The 25,385-nt window shown below is 36.1% G+C and overlaps 1 protein-coding gene and 1 pseudogene across 1 annotated transcript; both read left to right on the top strand.

The window, feature by feature from the left end:
* LOC102172144 (olfactory receptor 2AJ1-like) lies at window positions 12,294-13,241 on the top strand. Its single transcript, XM_013965435.2, has one exon. It carries the CDS (start codon window positions 12,294-12,296, stop codon window positions 13,239-13,241), a length of 948 nt encoding a protein of 315 aa, XP_013820889.2.
* LOC106504016 lies at window positions 22,310-23,241 on the top strand (annotated as a pseudogene).

The following is a 25,385-nucleotide window of genomic DNA, read 5'->3' as shown; positions in this document are numbered from 1 at the left end:
GGAGCCTGGTAGGCTGCAGCCCATGGGGTCGCTGAGGGTCTGACACCACTGAGAGACTTCACTTTCACTTTTCACATTCATGCATTGGAGAAGGAAATGGCAACCCACTGCAGTGTTCTTGCCTGGAGAATCTCAGGGATGGGGGAGCCTGGTGGGCTGCCATCTATGGGTTTGCACAGAGTTGGACACAACTGAAGTGACTTAGCAGCAGCATCAATGTGTAATGATGCTTTTGAATTCAAAATGACTTTTGAATTAGCTTATTTCATATTTGTATGTCTTTCTTTTTGAAAGATTCATCCAGTCTTTGAAAAAAGAAAAAAAAATTGTGCTTCTAAATCAAGCACAAATTTGTGGTTTACTGATAGATAACACATGATGTTTACAGGAATGTTTAGAACTTTTAAATAAATTACTTGTTACTTGTTATACAAGTATACACTTTCTGACATCACTATTTCCACTTAATTCACGATGATTTTCTATTTTCATTGATCTGGGAATGTATATAATGAATCTATTTCACCTCCATTGGATTTGAAGCTGTAACTTTGTTTCTTTTAATTATGCAGTGTAATAAAATATTTCAATTATATTAATGGAATCATGTCATTGGAAATCTGATTTTTTTTTCTTTTATTATGTACTCTTCGCCTAAGGAAGGCAGATAAAAAATAGATTATAAAGTTTAAAGTTTGGCTGCTCAATGCATTATGGAGGAAAAAAATTAATCATTAGTCAGTCTATGAAAGAAATGGAAAATTTTATTCAAGTCAGCTTGAGGGTTATAATCTCAGAGACAATCCCTCAGAGAGCTCTGAGACCTGTCCCTATGAGGCCAGGGGAAAGCTAGTATATATGTGATTTTGATGAAGGAATACAAGCCATCAAGCACACATTTTGGAGATGTTTACTGCCATTTGAAAGGGATATCTTAGATAATGATTTTAGTGCTATTTTAAATATGGGACAATGCAAGAAACTGAGTTCATAAAACTTTCTCCTGGAAAAAAATCCATCTGAGGGTCAGCTCTAACAGTTTTCCATGAGCACCAAATTCCATATCCTGATCTTCACCTAGAACACCTTTAAGAGTATAATGTATGTTAGCAACTGCAATGTTTAATGACTTGATTCTTGTGTAACTGGATGGTGAGAAACATTCTTTATTTTATAATCTCCTTCCTTTATGTGTCAATTTTGACTAAGTTTTGAGAGGCATTCTATGACTGGTTTGTCTCGCAGTGCTAGGACTGCTCATTTCCAGATCAGCCAAGGATTTTGTTGAGAGGACACTCAATGTGCTAATGGTGGATTAAGTCCTTTAATTGTAGCCAAAAACCAGGATGTTATGACCCAGGAAATGATTAACTCTTGTTGCTTCTTCTCATATCTAGAGTTACACTATTACAGTCATTGATCTTATAAAACTGTACATGTGATCAATTGTTTCAAGATGCCTAGTCACCATTATTTTTATCAGTCTCAGTCACACATTTAGTAACACAAGAAATAATCTTGCAAAAGAAACAGAATACAAGTTATACAGCTAGTAACCTTAATAAGGTCATAAGTATTTAAGCTAACATCTTTCATTAGATCCAGCCCATATCTCCCCAAGCCATCTGTTCCAATCTGTTCAGTACCAACCACTATCTTTAAGTGAAATAATATCTTGAGATTGCACATAAAGTTTACCAAAGATATCTACATGTACAAGGTAAATGGTAAGTCATCATGATTCTTTACAAGACTGAGAAGGGAACATTAACTGCTAAGGAGTTATGAGGTTGGTATCAGAAAAAAAAACAAAAAATCTTTATAGTAGGTTTTTCTGACTTTGAGGATGTCTGATTAATAAATAATGCAGATGTACAATACACACTGGAGGAATGGTGTCAGGGAACATTTAACAGCAGGATTCCTGCATGCTGTTTTCTATTTCTCATAAGTCCTCTGTTCCTTTTCAGTTCCTCACAACAGGAATGAGTGAAACGGCATGCTGTTCACAGGACTGAGGTCATAGGATGAGACATGCATGACTCTCCTTCAGTAAACATTCTCCTTACGGCAAAACTGCTTAGTCACAACCCTCTTTCTTGAGATAGGGATTGTCTCCTGATCTTCTGACCATTGTTAATTCCTTGTTCTCTTGGTAAAGGTTGCTGTACATTTGGTGTTCTGATCTTTATCATTGTTGAAAGAAATTCCTTGTACAATAGCCTATATATACTCACAGAAAGATCACTAATGCACCCTTGCTCCATCAGAGCTTGGGTCCCCGTGTCTTTCTTCCTTTTTTTCTTTCTCTCTCTCTTTCTCCCTCTGGCTAATTCTCTGGAGCGTGGAAACCCCCTGAGCTCATTCTCCTGCCTGGGCTTTCAAGACTCCCTCTAGAGGGCACCCTGTGCCTTCGTGAGCAGTCCAAGCCCTGATCTAGAGTTTTATTGATTCTCTGTATAAACCAGGGAATATTAGCTTCTTTCTCTCTTTCGCTTTCTTATTGTCAACTCCGGATCACCTGGTTCTGATCCATGAAAGGACAGCAATAGGGTGGAAGGAGATCCAATGGGCAGATAAAATGTTCATGTTCAAATTTTTGTCTTGTCTTAAAGAAGGAAACTTATTTTATCAATATATTCCTTATTTCACCTGCTGAATACATACCCACAATTAGTTTTAGCTAAGAAATTTGAAAATAATTAGAGGCCAAGATTGGGGGCAGGAGGAGAAGGGGACAACAAAGGATGAGATGGTTGGATGGCATCACCAACTCAACGGACATGAGTTTGGGTAGACTCTGGGAGTTGCTGATGGACAGGGAGGCCTAACTTGCTGCAGTCCATGGGGTAGTGGAATCAGACACAACCTAGCAACTGAACTGAGCTGAACTGAACTGAAGAAATTTGGAAAAATTAAAGGCCATTGGATTTTCAAAGAAAATATCTACAAATATATATTTGTTTATATGTCTATGTATTTACAAATATGTATGCATAACTCGGGCTTACCAGGTGGTGCTAGTGGTGAAGAAACCACCTGCCAATGCAGGAGATATAAGTGACACTAATTCAGTCCCTGTGTTGGGAAGATCGCCTGGAGGAGGTCATGGCAACCCACTCGAGTATTCTTGTCTGGAGAATCTCCATGAACAGAGGAGCTTGTGGGCTGCAGTCTATAGGGTCACAAAGAGTCAGACATTATTGAAGGAACTTAGCATCTATGCACACATAACTCTCCAAAGATAAAGAAATTGAATATTAATATAAAGGTAACTGTAAGACAATAATTTTAAATAACTTGTTTAGAATCCAATTTAGAAATTTAAATGTTTTATTTTGCCATTTTTGCTTGATCTGAATCCCAGCTTTCTCAACTTTTTCTTTTGTTACAAAGTATTTTTGTTCAAATTGTTTCCTTTATGTCATGGGAATTAAGCAGAAATATGACCTAAAGAAGACAATATCAAGGAGCATGGGACAGAAACAGCTGTTCAGGTTCCTGGAGTATTTTGGAAGTGACACCTAGAGACTTAGAAGAAATACTATTCCTACATTTAGCTTAAAACTGAATATTGTGTTTCAAAGTCTTTAATAAAATTCAACCATTATTCAAAAATTTTAAACTATGTTTGTTCTCCTAAACAGGGCCATTCATCGATTAAAGGATAATTTCACTAAGTATTCTATTTCAATAGTCCACTTAAGGTACATTAAGTAGATTAATCACAGCTTCACTATGACAGAGTTAGCAATTTAACATCAGAATGTCATACTGAATGAAGTAAGTCAGACAGAGGAGAAATATCGCATGACATCCCTTATATGTTGAATCTAAAGAGAAATGATACAAATGAAATTAATTATAAAATAGAAAGATATTTACAGACTTAAAGAATGAACTTAAGATTGTCAGGGGAAGAATGGGGACCAGGGATAGGGAGTTTGGGATGGGCATGTAAATACTGCTCTATTTAAAATGGATTTTCAACAAAGACCTACTGTATAGCACATGGAACTCTACTCAATGCTATACAGCAGTCTGGATGGCAGGGGAGTCTGGAGGAGAATGGATCCACATACATGTACGGCTGAGTTCCTTCACTCTTCACTTGAAATTATCACAGTATTGTTAGTGGGCTGTGTGTGTGCTTAGTCACTCAGTCATGTTTGATTCTTTGCAATCCCATGGGATGTAGTCTCCTCTGTCTCTGGCATTTTATTTTTTATTTTTTTAATTTTTAAAAATTTTTTTAATTTTTATTTGTACTTTATTTTACTTTACAATACTGTATTGGTTTTGCCATACATTGACATGAATCCACCATGGGTGTACATGCGTTCCCAAACATGAACCCCCCTCCCACCTCCCTCCCCATAACATCTCCCTGGGTCATCCCCACGCACCAGCCCCAAGCATGCTGTATCCTGCATTGGACATAGACTGGCGACTCATTTCCTACATGACAGTATACATGTTTCAATGCCATTCTGGCATTTTAAAGGCAAGAAAACTGGAGTAGGTTGCCATTTCCTGATCCAGGGGATCTTCCCAACCCAGGGATTGAACCCACATCTCTTGTGTCTCCTGTATCAGTATGCAATTGCTTTATGACTGCATCACCTACCCCAATAGAAAATAAAAAGTTTATATGAAAAATAACAATAATAATAAACATACAAAGTACTTAATTCATGAATAACCTTGTGACTGCATTTTGCTTAACATTGCACTTTGTTTCTTTTTTATTGTAATTCCATTTTACTTTTATTTATTTATTTTAAATTTAAATTTATTTATTTTAATTGGAGGCTAATTACTTCACAATATTGCATTGGTTTTGCCATACATCAACATGAATCCACCATGGATGTACAGGTGTTCTCCATCCTGAACCCCCCTCCCACCTCCCTCCCCATGCCATCTCTCTGGGTAATCCCAGTGCACCAGCCCCAAGCATCCTGTATCATGCATCGAACCTAGACTGGCAATTCATTTCACATATGATATTATACATGTTTCAATGCCATTCTTCCAAGTAATCCCACCTTCGCCCTCTCCCACAGAGTCCAAAAGACTGCTCTATACATCTGTGTCTCTTTTGTTTTCTCGAATACAGAGTTATCATTACCATCTTTCTAAATTCCATATATATGCATAAGTATACTGTATTGATGTTTTTCTTTCTGGCTTACTTCACTCTGTATAAGCTAAGCTAAGTCACTTCAGTCGTGTCCTACTCTGTGCGACCCCACAGATGGCAGCCCACCAGGCTCCGCCGTCCCTGGGATTCTCCAGGCAAGAACACTGGAGTGGGTTGCCATTTCCTTCTCCAGTGCATGAAAGTGAAAAGTGAAAGTGAAGCCACTCAGTCGTGTCCGACCCTCAGCAACTCCATGGATTGCAGCCTTCCAGGTTCTGTCCATAGGATTTTCTAGGCAAGAGTACTGGAGTGGGGTGCCATTGCCTTCTCCGTCACTCTGTTAAATAGGCTACAATTTCATCCACCTCATTAGAACTGATTCAAAGGTATTCTTTTTAATGGCTGAGTAATACTCCATTGTGTATATGCACCACAGCTTTCTTATCCATTCATTTGCTGATGGACATCTAGGTTGCTTCCATGTCCTGGCTAGTATAAACAGTGCTGCGATGAACACTGGGGCACACGTGTCTCTCAATTCTGGTTTCCTCGGTGTGTATGCTCAGCAGTGGGATTGCTGGGTCATATGGCAGTTCTATTTCCAGTTTTTTAAGGAATCTCCACACTGTTCTCCATAGTGGCTGTACTAGTTTGCATTCCCACCAACAGTGTAAGAGGGTTCCCTTTTCTCCACACCCTCTCCAGCATTTATTGTTTGTAGACTTTTGGATTTGTTTCTTATTTTAATTATTATCATAATTATGAGAAAAGTTCAACATTAGCTCTATTTTTAAAAAATGGAGACATATTTATTGAGACATATATATATATATATATATATATGCTCAAGAATATCAGTTTTAAAAAATTAGACTGAAAACACACCTCCTGCTTCCCATATGAGCACATATGTGAAATAGCCATCCTTGCCCTTCATTAAAAACAAGATATTGTCAAATGGAGTCTGTGCTGTTAAAGTTTGTGGTAAAGTAGGTAGAGTTTGTGGGGATACACTACTTTAGAATGTGAGTTCTGAGACAAAAATTTCAGGGCTTGAAACTGGATAATCTGTATGACCTTTAGAATGTTGCTTAACATCTGTAGAATCTATGAAGATTTTTTTGATTAAATAATAATCAACTGTAAAGTTCTAATAAATATAAGATACTTAAAATGCTATCTGATATTTGTAAATGTTCAGTTAGAGCTGGCAGGCAAAATAATTATATGTAAAATAAGTACATTAGCTAAATGTTTTTGCTATGTTCACTTATATATTCAGTTTGTTTGGTGATCATTTAACTGACTCATGAAACTATTGAAGATTAAAAAATAAGCAGAATCACTTTGGTGAAGTGAGTTGATCTTTTTAATCTTTTTATGCCCCCCTCCCCCGCATCCTCACCCCCCTCCGTAATAGGCAGTCTGTAGAATAATCAAGTTCATCTAATGATGCCCAAACAGCCAGGAGACTCAATGCAACAGCAAGTGAATTCCACCAAGTTGCCTGCCCTGGAGCCTCTACCTAGTGTAAGGAACAGGTCATACACAGAAACCTTAACAGGAAGAGTAGTTGCAAACCGCTTCCCTGGTGGCTCAGAGGTTAAAGCATCAGCCTCCAATGCGGGATACCCGGGTTTGATCCCTGGGTGGGGAAGATACCCTGGAGAAGGAAATGGTAATCCACTCCAGTATTCTTGCCTGTAGAACCCCATGGATGGAGAAGCCAGGTCTGCTACAATCCATGGGGTTGCAAAGAGTTGGACATGACTGAGTGACTTAAAAAAAAAAAAGTAGAAATAAAATATACAAAGGAAAGAGAGAATGATGGGAAAGGATTCAGAGAAGGCAATTTCCCTCTCCCTCATCAAAAGCTTATACCACTTTGCATAATTAATACTTACATTTAATTAACATTGTAATTAACATTACAATTAACACTTAAATAGACTATCCCTTTAACCCTTTCACATAAACTCTTCCATAGCACCCAGAGGAAAATCTATGTTTCAGCGTCCATACCTTTCTCCATACAAAGTATTTCCTCATGCCTTTTTTTTTTTTTTTTCAACTTCTTTCTTTGACTGTTCCATAGGGACATTTTCCCATGTCACTTTATCAAAGGGTGGTTGTTTTCTTTCCCAGAAGCCACACACAGCAGGACTTCAAGAGGTGGGTGCCCTCTCAGTTTCTTATTGCTCCTCTCAAGACATTTATTCCCCATGTCCCTGTAAACCCTCAGCTATGTCAAAGGAAGTGCCTGGATTGAGGCATCACCCATGTCTTTCAAACACTCTGTAAGAAGTAAGAAATAATATTGAATCAGATGCCTGAATGGTATAAGCAAAGGCCTATTGAGGAGAGTGTTGCTTGTAGCCTATGAGGCACCAGTTGGGCTAGTGTGTTAGATATGGAAAAAGCTCAACAAAAAGGACCTTTTCTGGGTAGTGAGAAATGAGTAAAATGAAATGGGGTGAGATATGGGCCTTGGGAAGACTTCCGAGCCCAGGTTAAGAAGGAGTGGATAGGTCATGTTCAATGTGTAGAGAGTATAATTAAGCATAAATGGAGAGGCTCTAGAACAGATATGGCATCCTGGCATAACTGTATAGTCCTGAGCAAGAAAGGGAAGGAGAGAAGACAGTTCGAAAAATATCAAGGAAATCTGTGCACATGAAGGAGCAAACATAAAATCTTAGTAGAAGGCTATAAAGTCCCTAGCAGTGATGGAGAAGACTGTGTGGAAGAGAGAAGAGGGTATAGGCAAAGATTAAAAAAAAAAAAAAAAAACACAAAATTAAACGAGTACAAATACTTCAGTTTCATAAAATGGGAACTAAAGGTAAGGAGATCTTATTTTATGTTTATGTATTTATTTAATTTAACGTACCCAGCAGAAATTTGCATTCTTAAATCTGTGTTCTAGGAAAACTAACAAACTAGAGCAAAAAGAGTATTTATGTGGGGAGTAATGGGAGGCACAAGACTACTCAAATTATCATTACAATATTAGAGTACTTTCAGATTCTATTCCATAAAGCCAAGTATTAGACATTTTGGATAAAACATACTAAAATTATACTAGATTGGTTACCTATAAAAATCAGTGATCTAGTAGGAATGTTAAAGATAGAAAATGATTACCACAGAACAACCTACTCCTTTTTTCCTTCTCAAATCAATTTTTGAACATTTTAGTGAGTTATCTCATGCTAATATACTTAGTTGTCAAGATCAATAGGATAATTTATGGTATCTTACAATTTTCTGTTCCTGAATCCCTGAGCTTTGTTTCCTGTATAACTCTTCCAGGAAGAATGCACAACCAAGTATCATCACATGCAGATTCAAACTAGTAGGATGAAGGAACAAGAAAGGTGTGTGCCTCTGCACACAGTCCCAACGCACTTCTGTTGTCTAAATTTATCTACTTGAACACATTCCACTGGATTCAAGTAGATTTGAGAAGCATGTGATACTATTCAGGTGTTGCAGAGCTCATACAGGTCTACTTAATTTAAAGAGTAGAATGGATGCCTTAGAGCCTCCATGGACACATATAGCACACAACTATATGTGGAATAACCCATGAGAAGTATTTGCATAGAATCAGTAGGAGATGGTGATTTGCAAATGGAAGAGGGAAGACACAAAGAGAAGTTAGAATGATTTTCTGATTTCTGTATGGAGCAGTTATATGCAATGGGATCACTCATTGTTTAAGGGAACTTGTGCAGTTCAGCATTGTAGATGATGAATTTGATATTAATGTGAGATGCTAATCACAAGATTCTCTTTAACTGGAGAGGAGGCAGCAAGAAGAGGCAGAAGTAAGATCATCTTACAATAATTCCTTGGGGCATGATGTAGTACTCTGAAAAGTCTGCAGGGCAAGAAATGTGTAATGGCAATATCATTGGCTATTTCAGATGAAATTGTGAACAGCTCCTGACTGATTTCAGGATAAGAAGCAGCAAAAAACATTACTTTCCTCTGTCACACAGATCTATACATGTGTATAAGTGTGAGGAAGCCAATCTAAACACCTTCATTCAGCATGCAGAGTTGGTTTCTCTCCCAGAAAGTCGCTAATTTTAACAGATAGTGAACAAAATTGAATTTCCGGTTCACTTCATTAAAGTTTACTTCCAGTTACCTGATTATATTCTCTAAGGTCCTGTTTATTTCTCTCTCTCCCTGTCTCTATAAGCCTATATAATGGCTTAAATGTGTATTTTAAATATAACAATTTATTAATGATAGAAATTCTAACACTAGTCATAGAAACAAAAATAATAATAAGAAGAAAGAATAACCTTTAGTTTGAGTTTTTACAATGTGCCGATCTTTGTTTGGTGTGTGTGTTCATGTATGTATAGACTACATGTATGTATGTATTATTATATAACAATGCATGTGTGTATTATGTAGTGTATTGTCTAATGTGTTTCACTTAATCTTCAAAAGATTAATGTGAAAAATGTACCACTATTATCCTGACTTTATAGAAATTCATTTCAACTCAAACTTCATTATTAATTGGTGTTTTATATCATGAAGAGACATAAAAGATATGTGTTTACATTGTAACTTCTTGTTCGTTTCTTCAAAGCATTAGAAAAATTTAGGTTATATTTCTATTTTTTATATTTATGATTAATATCTTTATCTGAGTCAAAAGCACACCAGCCCTCAGGCTAGGTAATATCTATCATACAATTTTCTACCCATATTCCATATCAACTTCTTAAAAGTGAAAACTTCTATTTCATTCATTTTTAGGGTAATTCAATTTTCAATGAAAATCTATTCAGTTTATTGAATTGTTTATAACAACCAGTTATTTCAAGTCAGTTGCTCACCAACTAAGTCTGATATTTGAAGTTTTCTGAGAGAACTTATCATTCTTTTATCAAACAAGTCACTGATATTATAAGTTATAGAATACTTAAAAAGTGTAAATGGCAGTGTCATATACTGCAAAATATAAATCTTCAGATTTAGTATTTCCTAGGATTTCCAAATTAAATACTTTTCAAAGCAAGTATTTTTCAGAAAGAAATGATTTGGTGTTTTTGCATTTGTTTACATTACAATGATAACTTTAATGTAAAGACAAGATGTTAGAACATACAAATATTTCTTTAACATATAAATATGCAGTCTTACCAAGATTAATGAATAACTGACCTCTAGTTAAATGGAAATGTAAAACAATATTGTGTGTGCTTAATTTTATAATGATAAATCTAGTAAAGAATGACAAATAATTTGATTTTGTTTATAGTGTATTTTGAAAATCCTGATAAATGAAAACTGATAATGATTAGAGTGTGGTACGTTCACTGAGTAAAGAATATGAAGGTCTTTTTATTTCCTTTGAGGAAGGATTGAAATATGGCTGTGTTTTTAGCTAAAATAAAACCTAAAAGTGATAGCATTTTCTATGATTCATCTTCAAGATTCTTCTAGAAAATACAAGTATATAAACTGCATTGCATATCTCTTTTCTGAAATTTAGCATTATTAAACAAGGAAATTTTGATGCTAGAAGGAAAGAGACTTTATGTTGGGTAAGAGTTGCACAAATTTGGAAGGGGCTATAATCCTCCTAAAAGAAAAGGGAGGAATGAGAGGGTAACCGGCAGGAAGGCCAGGGGTCTCCAAACGGAGGAAACAGGCTGCACGTGTCAGACACTTTTTATCTCTTAAGCGCCAGGAGGAGACAAACTGCAAGTGTCAGATTTTGGGCTTCCATGGTGGCTCAGCTGGTAAGGAATCCCCCTGCAAGGCGGGAGACCCCGGTTCGATCCCTGGGTTGGGAAGATGCTCTGGAGAAGGGAAAGGCTACCCACTCCAGTACTCTATACAGTCCATGGGGTCACAAAGAATCGGACACAACTGAGTGACTTTAAATAAAAAAAAAAAAAAAAAAAGACATGTAATGCATATGTCTCCACTTTGAACATAAAGCAAGCAAACTCACCACTAGAGTATTCCTCTTTTGATTCAAGAATAAAATTTCATTCAAGATTCTGGCTGTGATACAAGATATTTTTTTCATCATTCTAGCATCTTGGGAGTATGTTTCCAGATCCTTGATTGACTGATCATGCAATAGGTTATAAAGGAGAGCTGTTGAAACTTTAGGTGCCTCATAGATAGTGGCAGGATGGTAGAAGTAGGATGATGAAGGATTTAGTGAATGTGCTATGGAGTGTTTCTAGTACCTGAAGACAAAACAATAAACAATCTTGTGGAGAAAATGCACACTCTCTAAAAATGTAAAATAATTGATACATCATTAGAAACCTTTGATAACAGGGACCAGACAAACATAAATCACTAATTTTTAAAATAAGCATTTGAGAACTTATGATGGTACAGGGACTCAATGTGAGTAGACTAGACATTACCCATACTCAATACTAAGATGATGTATTAAGTTTTGAATCAGGATGACTATAGGGAAAAAAAAATCAGGAGGACAAAATTATTCCAGGCATGAGAAAACATCAACAGCTTTGTATACAGACATATTGAATTTCCATTGTCAGTAACCACTGATGTTCAAGACTTATGATCAACCAGTTCTTGGCAGGCACCACTGCCTGAAATCTGAATCTACATCTATATGGATTTTTTACTGAGCTAGTAAGTCAAACCAGTAAAAACAGTCAGGACCAAATTTACATGCATATATCCTGCAAACCTCATTCATATGCTGATCATTTAAAGCTCATAAAATTGCAGTAAATTGATTTCAAAATTTCAAGGAATTCAATGTAAAATCAGAATTTGTTTATTCCATAATAAAAAAAAAAGTAGTCTATGGCTGATTCATGTTGATATTTGGCAGAAAACAACAAAATTCTGTAAAGCTATTATCCTTCAATTAAAAAATAAATAAATTTTTTAAAAGTAGCTAATTTAATGGATAAACATCGTATTACAAAAAATATCCACTTCAAAAGTTGCTTGAAATTCCTTTGGCTTTAATTGCAAAATACACGTCAGTAACTCTCATTTTCACATACAGCTAAGTGTAAGCAAGATTGAGATTCACACTACTTTTTCCCCCTTTTCTGTTTAGATCTAATTTGATTATTTATTTATTTATTTATTTATTTATAGGTAAAATAAGGAATTCATGACGGGGCATGAGAATCACACTTTCAGCAATGACTTCATTCTTTTGGGACTCTTTACTTCTTCTCAAGCAAGTCTGGTATTCTTCTCTTTTATATTCACCATTTTTGTTTTGACTGTAACAGAAAATACAGTCATGATTCTCATTATCCGCAGGGAATTACGACTTCATACTCCAATGTACTTCCTGCTTAGCCATCTCTCTCTTATGGATATCTTGCATATTTCCAACATTGTTCCCAAAATGATCACTAACTTTCTGTCAGGCAACAAAACGATTTCATTTGCAGCCTGTGGCTTCCAGATATTCCTCTCCCTCACCCTCTTGGGTGGTGAGTGCCTTCTCCTGGCAGCAATGTCCTACGATCGCTATGTAGCCATCTGCCACCCACTGCGCTACCCCATTCTTATGAATGACTGTGTCAGCGTTCTCATGGCTGGAGGGGCCTGGTTTATTGGGATAATCAACTCCATAGTTCACACAGCTTATGCACTTCACTTTCCCTTTTGTGGCACAAGAGTCATTGACCACTTTTTCTGTGAAGTCCCTGCCATGTTGGTGTTGTCCTGTGTGGACACAACACTCTATGAACGAGGAATATATGTAAGTGGCATCATTTTTCTGCTTGTCCCTTTCTCTCTAATCTTTGCATCTTATGTCCAAATTCTCCTTACTGTCCTCCAAATGAAATCATCAGAGGCATGGAAAAAGTCATTTTCTACTTGTTTCTTCCATATGATTGTAGTTATAATGTACTATGGGCCATTTATTTTCACATACATGAGACATAAAAAGTATCACACTCCAGGCCAGGATAAGTTCCTGGCAATATTCTACACCATCCTCACACCATCTTTCAACCCAGTTATCTACAGCTTTAGGAATAAAGATGTTCTAGAAGCACTTAAAAATATGCTCAAAAGTAACTTTGTCCAGAAAAAGCAATAGAAAAAATCTCTATTTCCACAGTTATATTTAGATGATATCTGTTATTCATATTTCTGAAAAGATAATAAAAAATTCTTATCTCTTCAACTGTAGAAAGAAGTAGATGTTTCCAAAATCTTGATAATGATAAAGTTTATCACAGGCATTTGCCTTGCAAATACATATATCTAAAAAATATACCTTCCTCTCTATGGTACCAATTATAATTGTCAGTCTCTAATAGAAAGTCAAATATGGCTCAATGTTTTCAACTTTCTCCCACTAAAATTATAAGAAGGTGTAAAAATATTTTATAATAAAATTGCATTGTATTGATTATACATATGTGTGTTAGTCGCTCAGTTGTGTCTGATTCTTTGTGACCCCAGGGACTGTAGCCCACCAGGCTCCTCTTTCTGTGGAATTCTCCAGGCAAGAGTACCAGAGTGGTTGTCATTCCCTTCTCCAGGGGATCTTCGCAACCCAGGGATCGAACTTAGGTCTCCTGCTTTGCAAGTAGATTCTTTACTGTTTGAGCTACCAGGGAAAATAATTTTATAAAAACTTATATGATTCTCTCTCTACATATTTATATATATGTGTGTATATTCCATATAAATATAGAATATAATTATATATTCCATATAAATATAGACCATACATATATTCCAATTACAGTAGATTTGGAATATATATATATATATACACATATATATGTATACACACATACATAAAAAGGGAGAAAGAGAGCCACATAAATTTTAAAATTATACTTCAAGCACTACAATGTTATTAAAAGTTTAAGGTAATGTTCGTCAAAGGTATAAATTACCAGTTTGGAGATAGGTACTAGGGATGTACTGAAGAGCATTGTAATTATAATAAAAAAATGATACATTTTATATTTAAAAGTTGCTAAAATAGTAGATTAAAAAATTATTATCAGTAGGAAACAATTGTAATTGTTTGTGATGGATTTTAACTAAACTTATTGTGGTAATCTTATTGCAATATATGCATACATGCATGCTAAGTTTTGCAATATATATATATATATATATATATATATATATACACACATGCACACACATACATATATATCAGAGCATCTATGCCTAAATGTAACACAATGTTTTATGTCAGTTATATTCACTGTAACACAAAGATAATGGAATATATTATTATCATTAAAATATATTCTATTCTGGGCATACTGCTTATAATATTAAAATTATATTAATATATGATATTCATTAAGTGGGGCTCCTTGGTGGCTCAGCAGTAAAGAATCTGCCTGCCAGTGCAGGAGAAGTAGGTTCAATTTTTGGGTTGGGAAGATCCCCCAGAGAAGGAAATGGCAATCTACTCCATTGTTCTTGCCTACTCTCTCCTCACCTCAATTGAGGAGGAATTTAGGGACCACAGGACTGGAAAAGGTCAGTTTTCATTCCAATACCAAAGAAAGGCAATGCCAAAGAATGCTCAAACTGCCTCACCATTGCCTGCATCTCACAGGCTAGTAAAGTAATGATCAAAATATTACAAGCCAGACTTCAGCAATACGTGAACCGTGAACTTCTAGATATTCAAGCTGGTTTTAGAAAAGGCAGAGGAACCAGAGATCAAATTACCAACATCCGCTGGATCATTGAAAATGCAAGAGAGTTCCAGGAAAAAAAAAAATTCTGCTTTATTGATTATTCCAAAGCCTTTGACTTTGTGGATCACGATAAACCGTGGAAAATTCTGAAAGAGATGGGAATACTAGACCACCTGAACTGCCTCTTGAGAAATCTGTATGCAGGTAAGGAAGCAACAGTTAGAACTGGACATGGAACAACAGACTGGTTCCAAATAGGGAAAAAATTACTTCCAGGCTGTATATTGTCACCCTGCTTATTTAACTTATATGCAGAGTACAACATGAGAAATGCTGGGCTGGAAGAAGCACAAGCTGGAATCAAGATTGCTGGGAGAAATATCAATAACCTCAGATATGCAGATGACACCACCCTCATGGCAGAAAGTGAAGAAGAACCAAAGAGCCTCTTGATAAAAGTGAAAGAGGAGAGCAAAAACTTTGACTTGAAACTCAACTTTCAGAAAACTAAGATCATGCCATCCAGTCCCATCACTTCATGGTAAATAGATGGGGAAACAGTGTCAGACTTTATTTTGGGGGACTCCAAAATCACTGAAGATAGTGACTGCAGCCATGAAATTAAAAGACACTCACTCCTTGGAAGGAAATTTATGACCAACCTAGACAGCATATTCAAAAGCAGAGACATTACTTTGCCAACAAAGGTCCATCTAGTCAAGGCTATAGTTTTTCCAGTAGTAATGTATGAATGTGAGAGTTGGACTGTAAAGAAAGTTGAGTGCCAAAGAACTGATGCTTTTGAACTGTGGTGTTGGAGAAGACTCTTGAGAGTCCCTTGGACTGCAAGGAGATCCAACCAGTCCATCCTAAAAGAGATCAGGCCTGAGTGTGCGTTGGAAGAACTGATGTTGAAGCTGAAACTCCAATACTTTGTCCACCTGATGTGAAGAACTGACTCATTGGAAAAGACCCTGATGCTGGGAAAGATTGAAGGCTGGAGGAGAAGGGGATGACAGAGGATGAGATAATTGGATGGCATCACTGACTCAATGGACATGAGTTTGGGCAAACTCTGGGAGTTGGTGATGGACAGGGAGGCCTGGCATGCTGCAGTCCTTGGGATTGCAAAGAGTCAGACATGACTGAATAAATGAACTGAACTGAACTTGGGGGGAAAAAAGTTAGAATTATATAAAGTGACAAATCAGTACAACCATATCTGTCACTTGGCCCTCTCCTGGAAATTCTCAAAATCTGAAAAGATATCACAAATTCCATTTGAAAAATATTTGACTAATAATTCAGAATATTTATCTTAAAAATGCTTAGTGAGGTAGCAGAGAACATAAACAACTATTCAGAATTAGAAAATCAATATAGGAACAAAATGAAAAGTTCAACAAAAGTTGAAACTGTAAAAGAGAACCAAACAAATTCTAACCCTAGAACTGAAGGACACAGTAATTGAACTGAAAAAAAAGCAATAGAGACTAAATAGCAGACTAGATCAAGCAAAAGAATTATCTATGAGATCAGAGATTACCAAAAAGAACAATAATAGCAACAACAAAAACTGTGAGAAAGAATGGAAAAAAATGTATAGCACTTGTATGATAGTATAAGTCATTAATATATGCATTATGGAAATCCCAAAAGGAGGAAAGAAAGAGAAAGGGAGGCGAAAGTTAATTTAATGTAGTAAATGAAAACAATATAGAAACTGTAAATCTGGGGAGGGAAGTGAACATCCAGATCCATGAAGCTCAAAGAACTCAAAATAAATTAAACATAAGGAAATCTTCCTCTGGACACATTGTAATTCACAAATCAAATATTTAAAAAATGTAAGCTGAATCAATATTACATCTTGTCAAATAAAATGTGCAATTAATTAACTTACTGAAAACTATTGGAAATATAAGAACACATTATAATCTGCAATAAAATTTATTGTTGAATATTTTCTCAATATCATTGCACCAAAGTACATATTATTTTCATTAGATAGCTTATTAAATGAAAAAATTACCAATTTAATTATAATTTAATTATAACTATTACATGATATTTTTTATAATGTAATGAGTTTTACCAAAAGAAAACTATTGTCACAAGTGTGATATTTTAGAGAATCTTTGCTCACATGTTTTATTAAATTAAACACATTCTATTTGATTTTTTATATTTGGCCAATATAATCATAATAGGAAATAAATCAGTATATGCAGAAATATCAATACTGTGCACTTACTGAGTAACAACATATAAAATATATGATCTAAAAATTTAGAGGCATAATAATATTGGAAGAATCTAAATAAATAAGTGGTGTCTTTCTGCACCAACTGATACTAAACACACCAGGGAAAATTTCTATAGAAGTTGTGTGAACTCCTACCCCAACCTTGGCTTGTGGCCATCCTGGGCTGCTAGTGATTTAACTGATATTATGTAAGTCTCAGCGGATACTCCTAAGTACCTAAGTGGATGGAACAAAGGTCCGTCTAGTCAAGGCTATAGTTTCTCCAGTAGTCATGTAGGGATGTGAGAATTGGACTGTGAAGAAAGCTGAGTGCCGAAGAATTGATGCTTTTGAAGTGTGGTGTTGGAGAAGACTCTTGAGAGTCCCTTGGACTGCAAGGAGATCCAACCAGTCCATTCTGAAGGAGATCAGCCCTGGGATTTCTTTGGAGGGAATGATGCTGAAGCTGAAACTCCAATACTTTGGCTACCTCATTTGAAGAGTTGACTCATTGGAAAAGACTTTGATGCTGGGAGGGATTGGGGTCAGGAAGAGAAGGGGACGACAGAGGATGAGATGGCTGGATGGCATCACTGACTCGATGGATGTGAGTCTGAGTGAACTCCGGGAGATGGTGATGGACAAGGAGGCCTGGTGTACTGCGATTCATGGGGTCGCAAAAGTCAGACGCGACTGAGCGACTGAACTGAACTGAAGTGGATGGAAAAAAAGAAAAAAAGAATTAAATTGAGTTTCAGGTAAAGAGGTCTAGAATCAATTCACTGTGACCCCTGAATTTCAATGAAGGCATTTAAAATGTCAGCTGTAGAGATATAAATATTAATATATTTATTTATAAATTTTTCAAAGAATTTTACTCAGAAAATTACTTTGCTCCCATGAAGAAGTTTGGGCTGTTTTCAGCTAATCAAGCCAGTGAGTGTGTGAAAATGCAGATATAATAAAAGGTATTAATTGTATTTTTACTTCTATTTGCCACCAAAGAGAAGGGACTCTTCAGCAACTGCTTAAGAGAAGTTTATTCAGAATTAAGTACTTCTGCTTATACTAAGCAATACAGCCAGGCCTGCTTTTAGCTGGAGAATTCAAAAAGAAAACTTCATTTGACTGAAGTTAGTTTCACAAGGTATATAAATATTTTATAGCAGATTGTATATCCTTAGAATGGCTGTGATCCAAAAGTCTAAAAGCAATAAATGCTGGAGAGGGTGTGGAGAAAAGGGAACCCTCTTACACTGTTGGTGGGAATGCAAACTAGTACAACCACTATGGAGAACAGTGTGGAGAATCCTAAAAAAACTGGAAATAGAACTGCCTTCAGTCAGTCAGTCAGTTCAGTCGCTCAGTCGTGTCCGACTCTTTGCAACCCCATGAATCGCAGCACGCCAGGCCTCCCTGTCCATCACCAACACCCGGAGTTCACTCACACTCACGTCCATCGAGTCCATGATGCCATCCAGCCATCTCATCCTCTGTCATCCTCTTCTCCTCCTGCCCCCAATCCCTCCCAGCATCAGAGTCTTTTCCAATGAATCAACTCATCACATGAGGTGGCCAAAGTACTGGAGTTTCAGCTTCAGCATCATTCCCTCCAAAGAAATACCAGGGCTGATCTCCTTCAGAATGGACTGGTTGGATTTCCTTGCAGTCCAAAGGACTCTCAAGAGTCTTCTCCAACACCACAGTTCAAAAGCATCAATTCTTTGGCACTCAGCCTTCTTCACCAACCTAGATAGCATATTCAAAAGCAGAGACATTACTTTGCCGACTAAGGTCCGTCTAGTCAAGACTATGGATTTTCCAGTGGTCATGTATGGATGTGAGAGTTGGACTGTGAAGCCTCCTATATCCTGCCTCAAACTTAGACTGGTGATTCATTTCTTATATGATATTATACATGTTTCAAAGCCATTCTCCCAAATCATCCCACCCTCTCCCTCTCCCTCTCCCTCTCCCACAGAGTGCAAAAGACTGTTCTATACATCTGTGTCTCTTTTGCCATCTCTCATACAGGGTTATTGTTACCATCTTTCTAAATTCCATATATATGGAATATGGAATTCCATATATATGGAATATGGATTGTATACTGTATTGGTGTTTCTCTTTCTGGCTTACTTCACTCTGTATAATTGGCTCCAGTTTCATCCACCTCATTAGAACTGATTCAAAGGTATTCTTTTTAATGGCTGAGTAATACTCCATTGTGTATATGTACCATGCTATCTTATCCATTCATCTGCTGATGGACATTAAGGTTGCTTCCATGTCCTGGCTATTATAAATAGTGCTGCGATGAACACTGGGGTACACGTGTCTCTTTCAAATCTGGTTTCCTCGGTGTGTATGCCCAGCAGTTGAGGTGCCATTTTACACCAGTCAGAATGGCTGCGATCCAAAAGTCTACAAGCAGTAAATGCTGGCATGGGTGTGGAGAAAAGGGAACCCTCTTACACTGTTGGTGGGAATGCAAACTAGTACAGCCACTATGGAGAACAGTGTGGAGATTCCTTAAAATACAAATTATTTTAAAATCATGATATTTTAGTGTATATTTCTATCTATACAATTCTTCTCATTATTGGTATTTTTACTGTTAAGACATTTTTAGATCTATGTATTTATAGGCAATGTTGAGAATATTCAGAAAATATATTCAAGAAGACATTTGAAATTCTAAAGAAGTTTTTTTGCAATATAGTATTTCTCATTTATTTTTCTGTTTTCTATTCATGCTATTTCAATATAGTGACTCATGTATATCAATACTAAAAGTATTTTTCTTTGATACTATTAACTCTTTCATTATGTTTTTATATGCATTTCTAGGAATGACTACACATATATGTTGGTTTCCTTATCTTACTTCTCTAATATCTCTTCAATATGGCAACATAATTAGATGTTTGCTGCTGTTCTATTTTAAAAATTAATTCTGTAGGATTTTTTTTCCATTTTGTGTTTGAAACTCCCCTTTAATCTTTTTATTGATCATCATTTTTTAATTTGAAAAAGACTTTCTTATCTCTATCTTTTACATATCTAGTGGTATGTGGTTTAATAATATCCTATACTTTTTTGAAGAGATAAATCATTTTCTAAACTATTCTTTTCTTCATTTTCACAATTATTTAACTCATATTTTTATATGATTGTGTGTTTCAATATGTGTTTATGTATGTGCACATGTATTCAGCTTTCTCTTTCATGTTTAGTAATTCCTTTAAAAGTCTAGAAGAAATTGGCTCTAGAATAATATTTACAAGTAAAACACAACATGCAGTGTAGAATTAATAAATTTTTATATATTACTGAGAATGCTTTTTCCAATATTCATTCATGAGAATACTTTCAGAATGTCATTTTCTGTTTTCCGTTAAGTGATTGACCACTTCTCTATTCAAAGTTCTTCTTTCAAAAGAACTAGAATATTTCATCTCTCATTGTGCCATATGCTTCCCTGTTCCCTTTTAGTTTATTATATGTCTATTTTTTAATCATCATAATAGGTTTTTAAGAAGGAGGATATTATAAATATATGTGCTTAACTGAACACACTCATCTAGAATTGAAAATAATTTTAAGTACAAAAAGTGGTGAAAAATGAATACAGCAAAGTAATGTAAGGCAATATTTATCAAATAATGATTAAAAAATAAAATTTATGCTGATGGGAGACCTTGAGTAAATTCACAAAAGCTACAAGGGGCACAGTTTATAGATGTTCAGGTAAAGGGTCTACGTTACCTATAGTATTCAGAATATTATTGAGGAGGAAGAAGAGAATGACTTTGTGTAAATGGTACTTGACAATAAGAATTCATCCTAGACTTCGCAAGGAATGGGCCAAATGATATTCATTTCAGTTCAGTCACTCAGTCGTGTTTGACTCTTTGCAACCCCATGAATCACAGCATGCCAGGCCTCCCTGTCCATCACCAACTCCCGGAGTTCACTCAGACTCACGTCCATCGAGTCAGTGATGCCATCAGCCATCTCATCCTCAGTCGTCCCCTTCTCTTCCTGCCCCCAGTCCCTCCCAGCATCAGAGTCTTTTCCAATGAGTCAAGTCTTCACATGAGGTGGCCAAAGTATTGGAGTTTCAGCTTCAGCATCAGTCCCTCCAATGAACACCCAGGACTGATCTCCTTTAGGATGGACTGGTTGGATCTCCTTGCAGTCCAAAGGACTCTCAAGAGTCTTCTCCAACACCACAGTTGAAAAGCATCAATTCTTCGGTGCTCAGCTTTCTTCACAGTCCAACTCACATCCATATGACCACTGGAAAAACTATAGCCTTGACTAGGCAGACCTTTGTTGGCAAAGTCTTATTCTGCTTTTCAATATGCTGTCTAGGTTGGTCATAACTTTCCTTCCAAGGAGTAAGTGTCTTTTAATTTCAAGGCTGCACTCACCATCTGTAGTGATTTTGGAGCCCCCAAAAATAAAGTCTGACACTGTTTCCACTGTTTCCCCATCTATCTGCCATGAAGTGATGGGACCAGATGCCATAATTTTAGCTTTCTGAATGTTGAGCTCTAAGCCAACTTTTTCACTCTCCTCTTTCTCTTTCATCAAAAGGCTTTTTAGTGCCTCTTCACTTTCTGCCATAAGTGTGGTGTCATCTGCATATCTGAGATTATTGATATTTCTCATGGCAATCTTAATTCCAGCTTGTGCTTCCTCCAGCCCAGTGTTTCAAATGATATTAATTGGCTTCAAATAAGCTTGATTTGACATTTCTATGTAAAAAATTCTGAAGAAAGAAAAATGTTAATAGCTTCTCATCATCAGGTGATACATTAATACAGTTTTAGAGGTAAGCTTTAGGGTTTGAATGTGAAAGATAAATAATTCATTAATGGTAATAAATATTTATTTACAGAATTTATATAATGTATGCATTTGCATTGATGTCCTTTGAATATATTTCAACTATGACATCTGATTTTGATAATACTTGAGTTCATGTAGGCAATAAAAAATACTTATCCTAATGAGTTCATAATTTTTAGAAGTAAATTCAAAGATTTCTGGGAAAACTTTGGCAAAAATGTTTGCATTTTCAACTTTCAATCTCTGGCTTAAAATTTAAATTTATCCTCTAAAATAGATAAAAATTCAGAATTTTTATGACTGAACTAAATTAGTCATTTAAGAATAACTTACTCTTTTATACTTAATTGCTCTTGTGTCTGCTTTTAGGAAAAAACATATTAATGACTCACGGAAACCTATAATCGAACATCAAATAATTTCATCTTAATTGGATTGTTCTCCCCTTCAAGAGTCAGCCTGCTTCTTTTTATTTTCATTGTTCTTATTTTCTTAATGGCATATTTGGCAGTGTGTCAATGATCCTTCACATCTTTCTGGACATGCATCTCCATACACCAATGTATTTCCTTCTTAGTCAGCTCTCCTTAATTGACCTAAATTACATCTCCACCATTGTCCCCAAAATGGCCTCCAATTTTTGTTTGGAAACAAGCCTATCTCCTTCATTGGATGTGGGATTCAGAGCTTCTTCTTTCTGACTTTAGCAGTTGCAGAAGCATTGCTTTTGACATCCATGGCTTATGATTACTATGTGGCCATTTGCTTTCCTCTTCACTATCCCATCAGAATCAGCAAAAGAGTGTGTGTGTTGATAACAAGATCTTGGATAATGGGCTCTATCAACTCCTGGGCCCACACCACATATGCCCTCCATATCCCTTATTGCAGATCCAGGGCCATCAAATCATTTCTTCTGTGTCTTCCCAGCCATGTTGACTCTGGCCTGCAATGACACCAGGGTCTATGAGTGCACAGTGTTTGTGAGTATTACCCTATTTCTTGTGTTGCCTTTTATTGTTATTGCTTGTTCCTATGGCCATGTTCTCTTTGCTTTCTATCACATGAACTCAGAAGAGAAGAAGGCCTATTCAACATGCAGCCTTCACCTCACTGTGGTGACTTTCTTCTATGCATCCTTTGCTTATACCTATCTAACTCCAAGAGCCCTTCTATCTCCAACAGAGGACAAGGCTCTGGCTGTCTTCTATACCATCTTGACCCCAGTGCTCAACCCTCTTATCTACAGCCTGAGAAACAAGGAAGTAATGGAAGCATTGAGAAGAATAACTCAGAGACTCTGCTCTGTGAAAATGTAGACAAAGCCTTTTGTCCATGTGTACCAAGACTTGAACATAAATCCACTCATTACTGTACAGTGATAAAAACATTATGCTTAACTGAAAGGATAAAAAATTTGAAGTGTCTAGTTAAAAAGAAAAAAAAGGTTGCCATTATCCTTGCTCAAATATAGTTTTTTTCTTCAAGATTATTTTGTTAAATATGAAATATAATACAAATTGCAAACAATATTTTGTGTCACAATTTTATGCATAATAAAAAGTAATCACTATTTTCATATGTGGTTATTGGCTATGCCTTTTTTCACTCTCATTTCTATGAATTTATCAAAATTTATACTTTTAGAAAATTTGTTTTTTTAATGTAGTTAAATTTTTTTTAGTCAGAGATGACAAGTACAAAGTTTTCAGTTAATTACTGATTACTTTTAATTTTGAAATGAATCTTTCTGCTAATATTACTGAAGCCATTAGGAGTATTTGTGAGTTATGAAAACCTTGGATGGAATTATTGATAAATTATGCCAAAATGTAACTTTTAGTGCATGTGGAACTAATAATTCAAAAGGAGAATTTCTTTTTCTAAAAAGTTCTCTTGTAAGTCAAGTTTACTTTATCAATTCACACAAATCAGTTTCATGTAAGTCTGAATTTAATTTTAAATATATATTCAGTCTGTGTCATCATTTATTTCTGTCAAATTTCTCATAATTTGTAGACTGTGTATAGGAAACTACAAGTATCATGAGGTTTCAAATGCCTTTTCTTTCATTTTATTATCATACATCCAATTAGAAGGTAAATTGAGTTAAAATTTGCTAATGATTGTTTCTTATAATTTTAAATAAAGTATTGTTTTCTATGAGTAATCTTTCACATTAATTTTAAAACCTTTAAATGTCATTTCTATTTCTAAAACTTTGGATATTTGATTTGTAATGTTGAAACAGCTTAAAGAAAACAACTTACTTTCTGTACAGTTTCATGAATGCTTACAATTTCCTGATATGTTTTATTTCAATGACAATTTTTACACTATTATTTTGTAGTAATTTAGTGAAAAAGTTGACTGCCTGAGCTCTTGGCATTTGTCCTGGCACTCTAGTGATGAAGTGATGTAGTGAATAATTCTGTACATGACAAACTGAGCTTTAGGATGGAAGTTTAATTTGGTCCCTACCTCCACCATGGGTCATTGTTTCTTCCAGGCAAAGCTCCTTATTTTCTAGTCAGTGACCACATCTGACATTGTAGTTGCATCTGCAGCTGCTCTTATCACCACCACCAATCTGTATCCAGGTTTCAAGGCAGCCCATCCCTTGATGTCTTGGGAGATCTGAACACAGATGTATGTGCACGCATGGTAGGCCAGGCCATTTGCTTCATATACTGCCACCTGAGCTGACATAAACAGATCCTGCTTCTGTGGATGATTAAGCATGTAAAGAATCTGCCTGCACGGCAGGAGATGTGGGTTAATCCTCTGGAGGAAGCGCTGGCAACCCAATCCATTATTCTTGCCTGAAAAATACTATGGACAGAGGATCCTGGCAGGCTATAGTCCATGGGGTCACAAAGAGTTGGACACAACTGAGTTCCAAGCACACACACACGTACTGCCACTTGAGTTGACATAAGTCCTGCTACTGAACCAGAACTCTTTGCTGTAGCTGCCACCCAGTATAGTAGGTCTGCTCACACACATGTTCAGGTAGAATTTCACACGGCAACAAGAGAGCATTAATGGCAAAACAAACCTTTAAACAAGTAAAGTTTATTTCTAGGAACCTAAGCAAATATACATACTACATGCTGTAATAAATGCAGAATGAGTGAATAGAAAATGAATGGCATCATGGAAACCAGAAAATGATGGTAAAATCTGCTGTTTTGTCGGTTGTTATTATTGAAAATATTCTAAGGATGCTTGGAACTGAGCACGAATGTCTATTCCAGACCCTTCCACATGTCAGGTGGTAAACAATGGAATCAATATATATGTATCTATTGTTGGACCTGATGCTTCATGGCCTAGGGGAATCACATCAAACCCCTGGACCTTGCTGAGAAGCAAGATAGAAGCTAGAAAAGATTGAAGGCAGGAGGAGAACAGGATGATAGAGGATGAAATGGTTGGATGGCATCACCAATTCGATGGACAT

The sequence above is a fragment of the Capra hircus genome, chromosome 7 (assembly GCF_001704415.2).
Source record: "Capra hircus breed San Clemente chromosome 7, ASM170441v1, whole genome shotgun sequence".
NCBI classification, from domain to species: domain Eukaryota; kingdom Metazoa; phylum Chordata; class Mammalia; order Artiodactyla; family Bovidae; genus Capra; species Capra hircus.
This window is presented reverse-complemented; position numbering and strand designations above follow the sequence as displayed.

Excerpts from the sequence above, each read along its gene's own strand:
- LOC102172144 (XM_013965435.2), top strand. The coding sequence starts at position 12,294 with ATGACGGGGCATGAGAATCACACTTTCAGCAATGACTTCATTCTTTTG.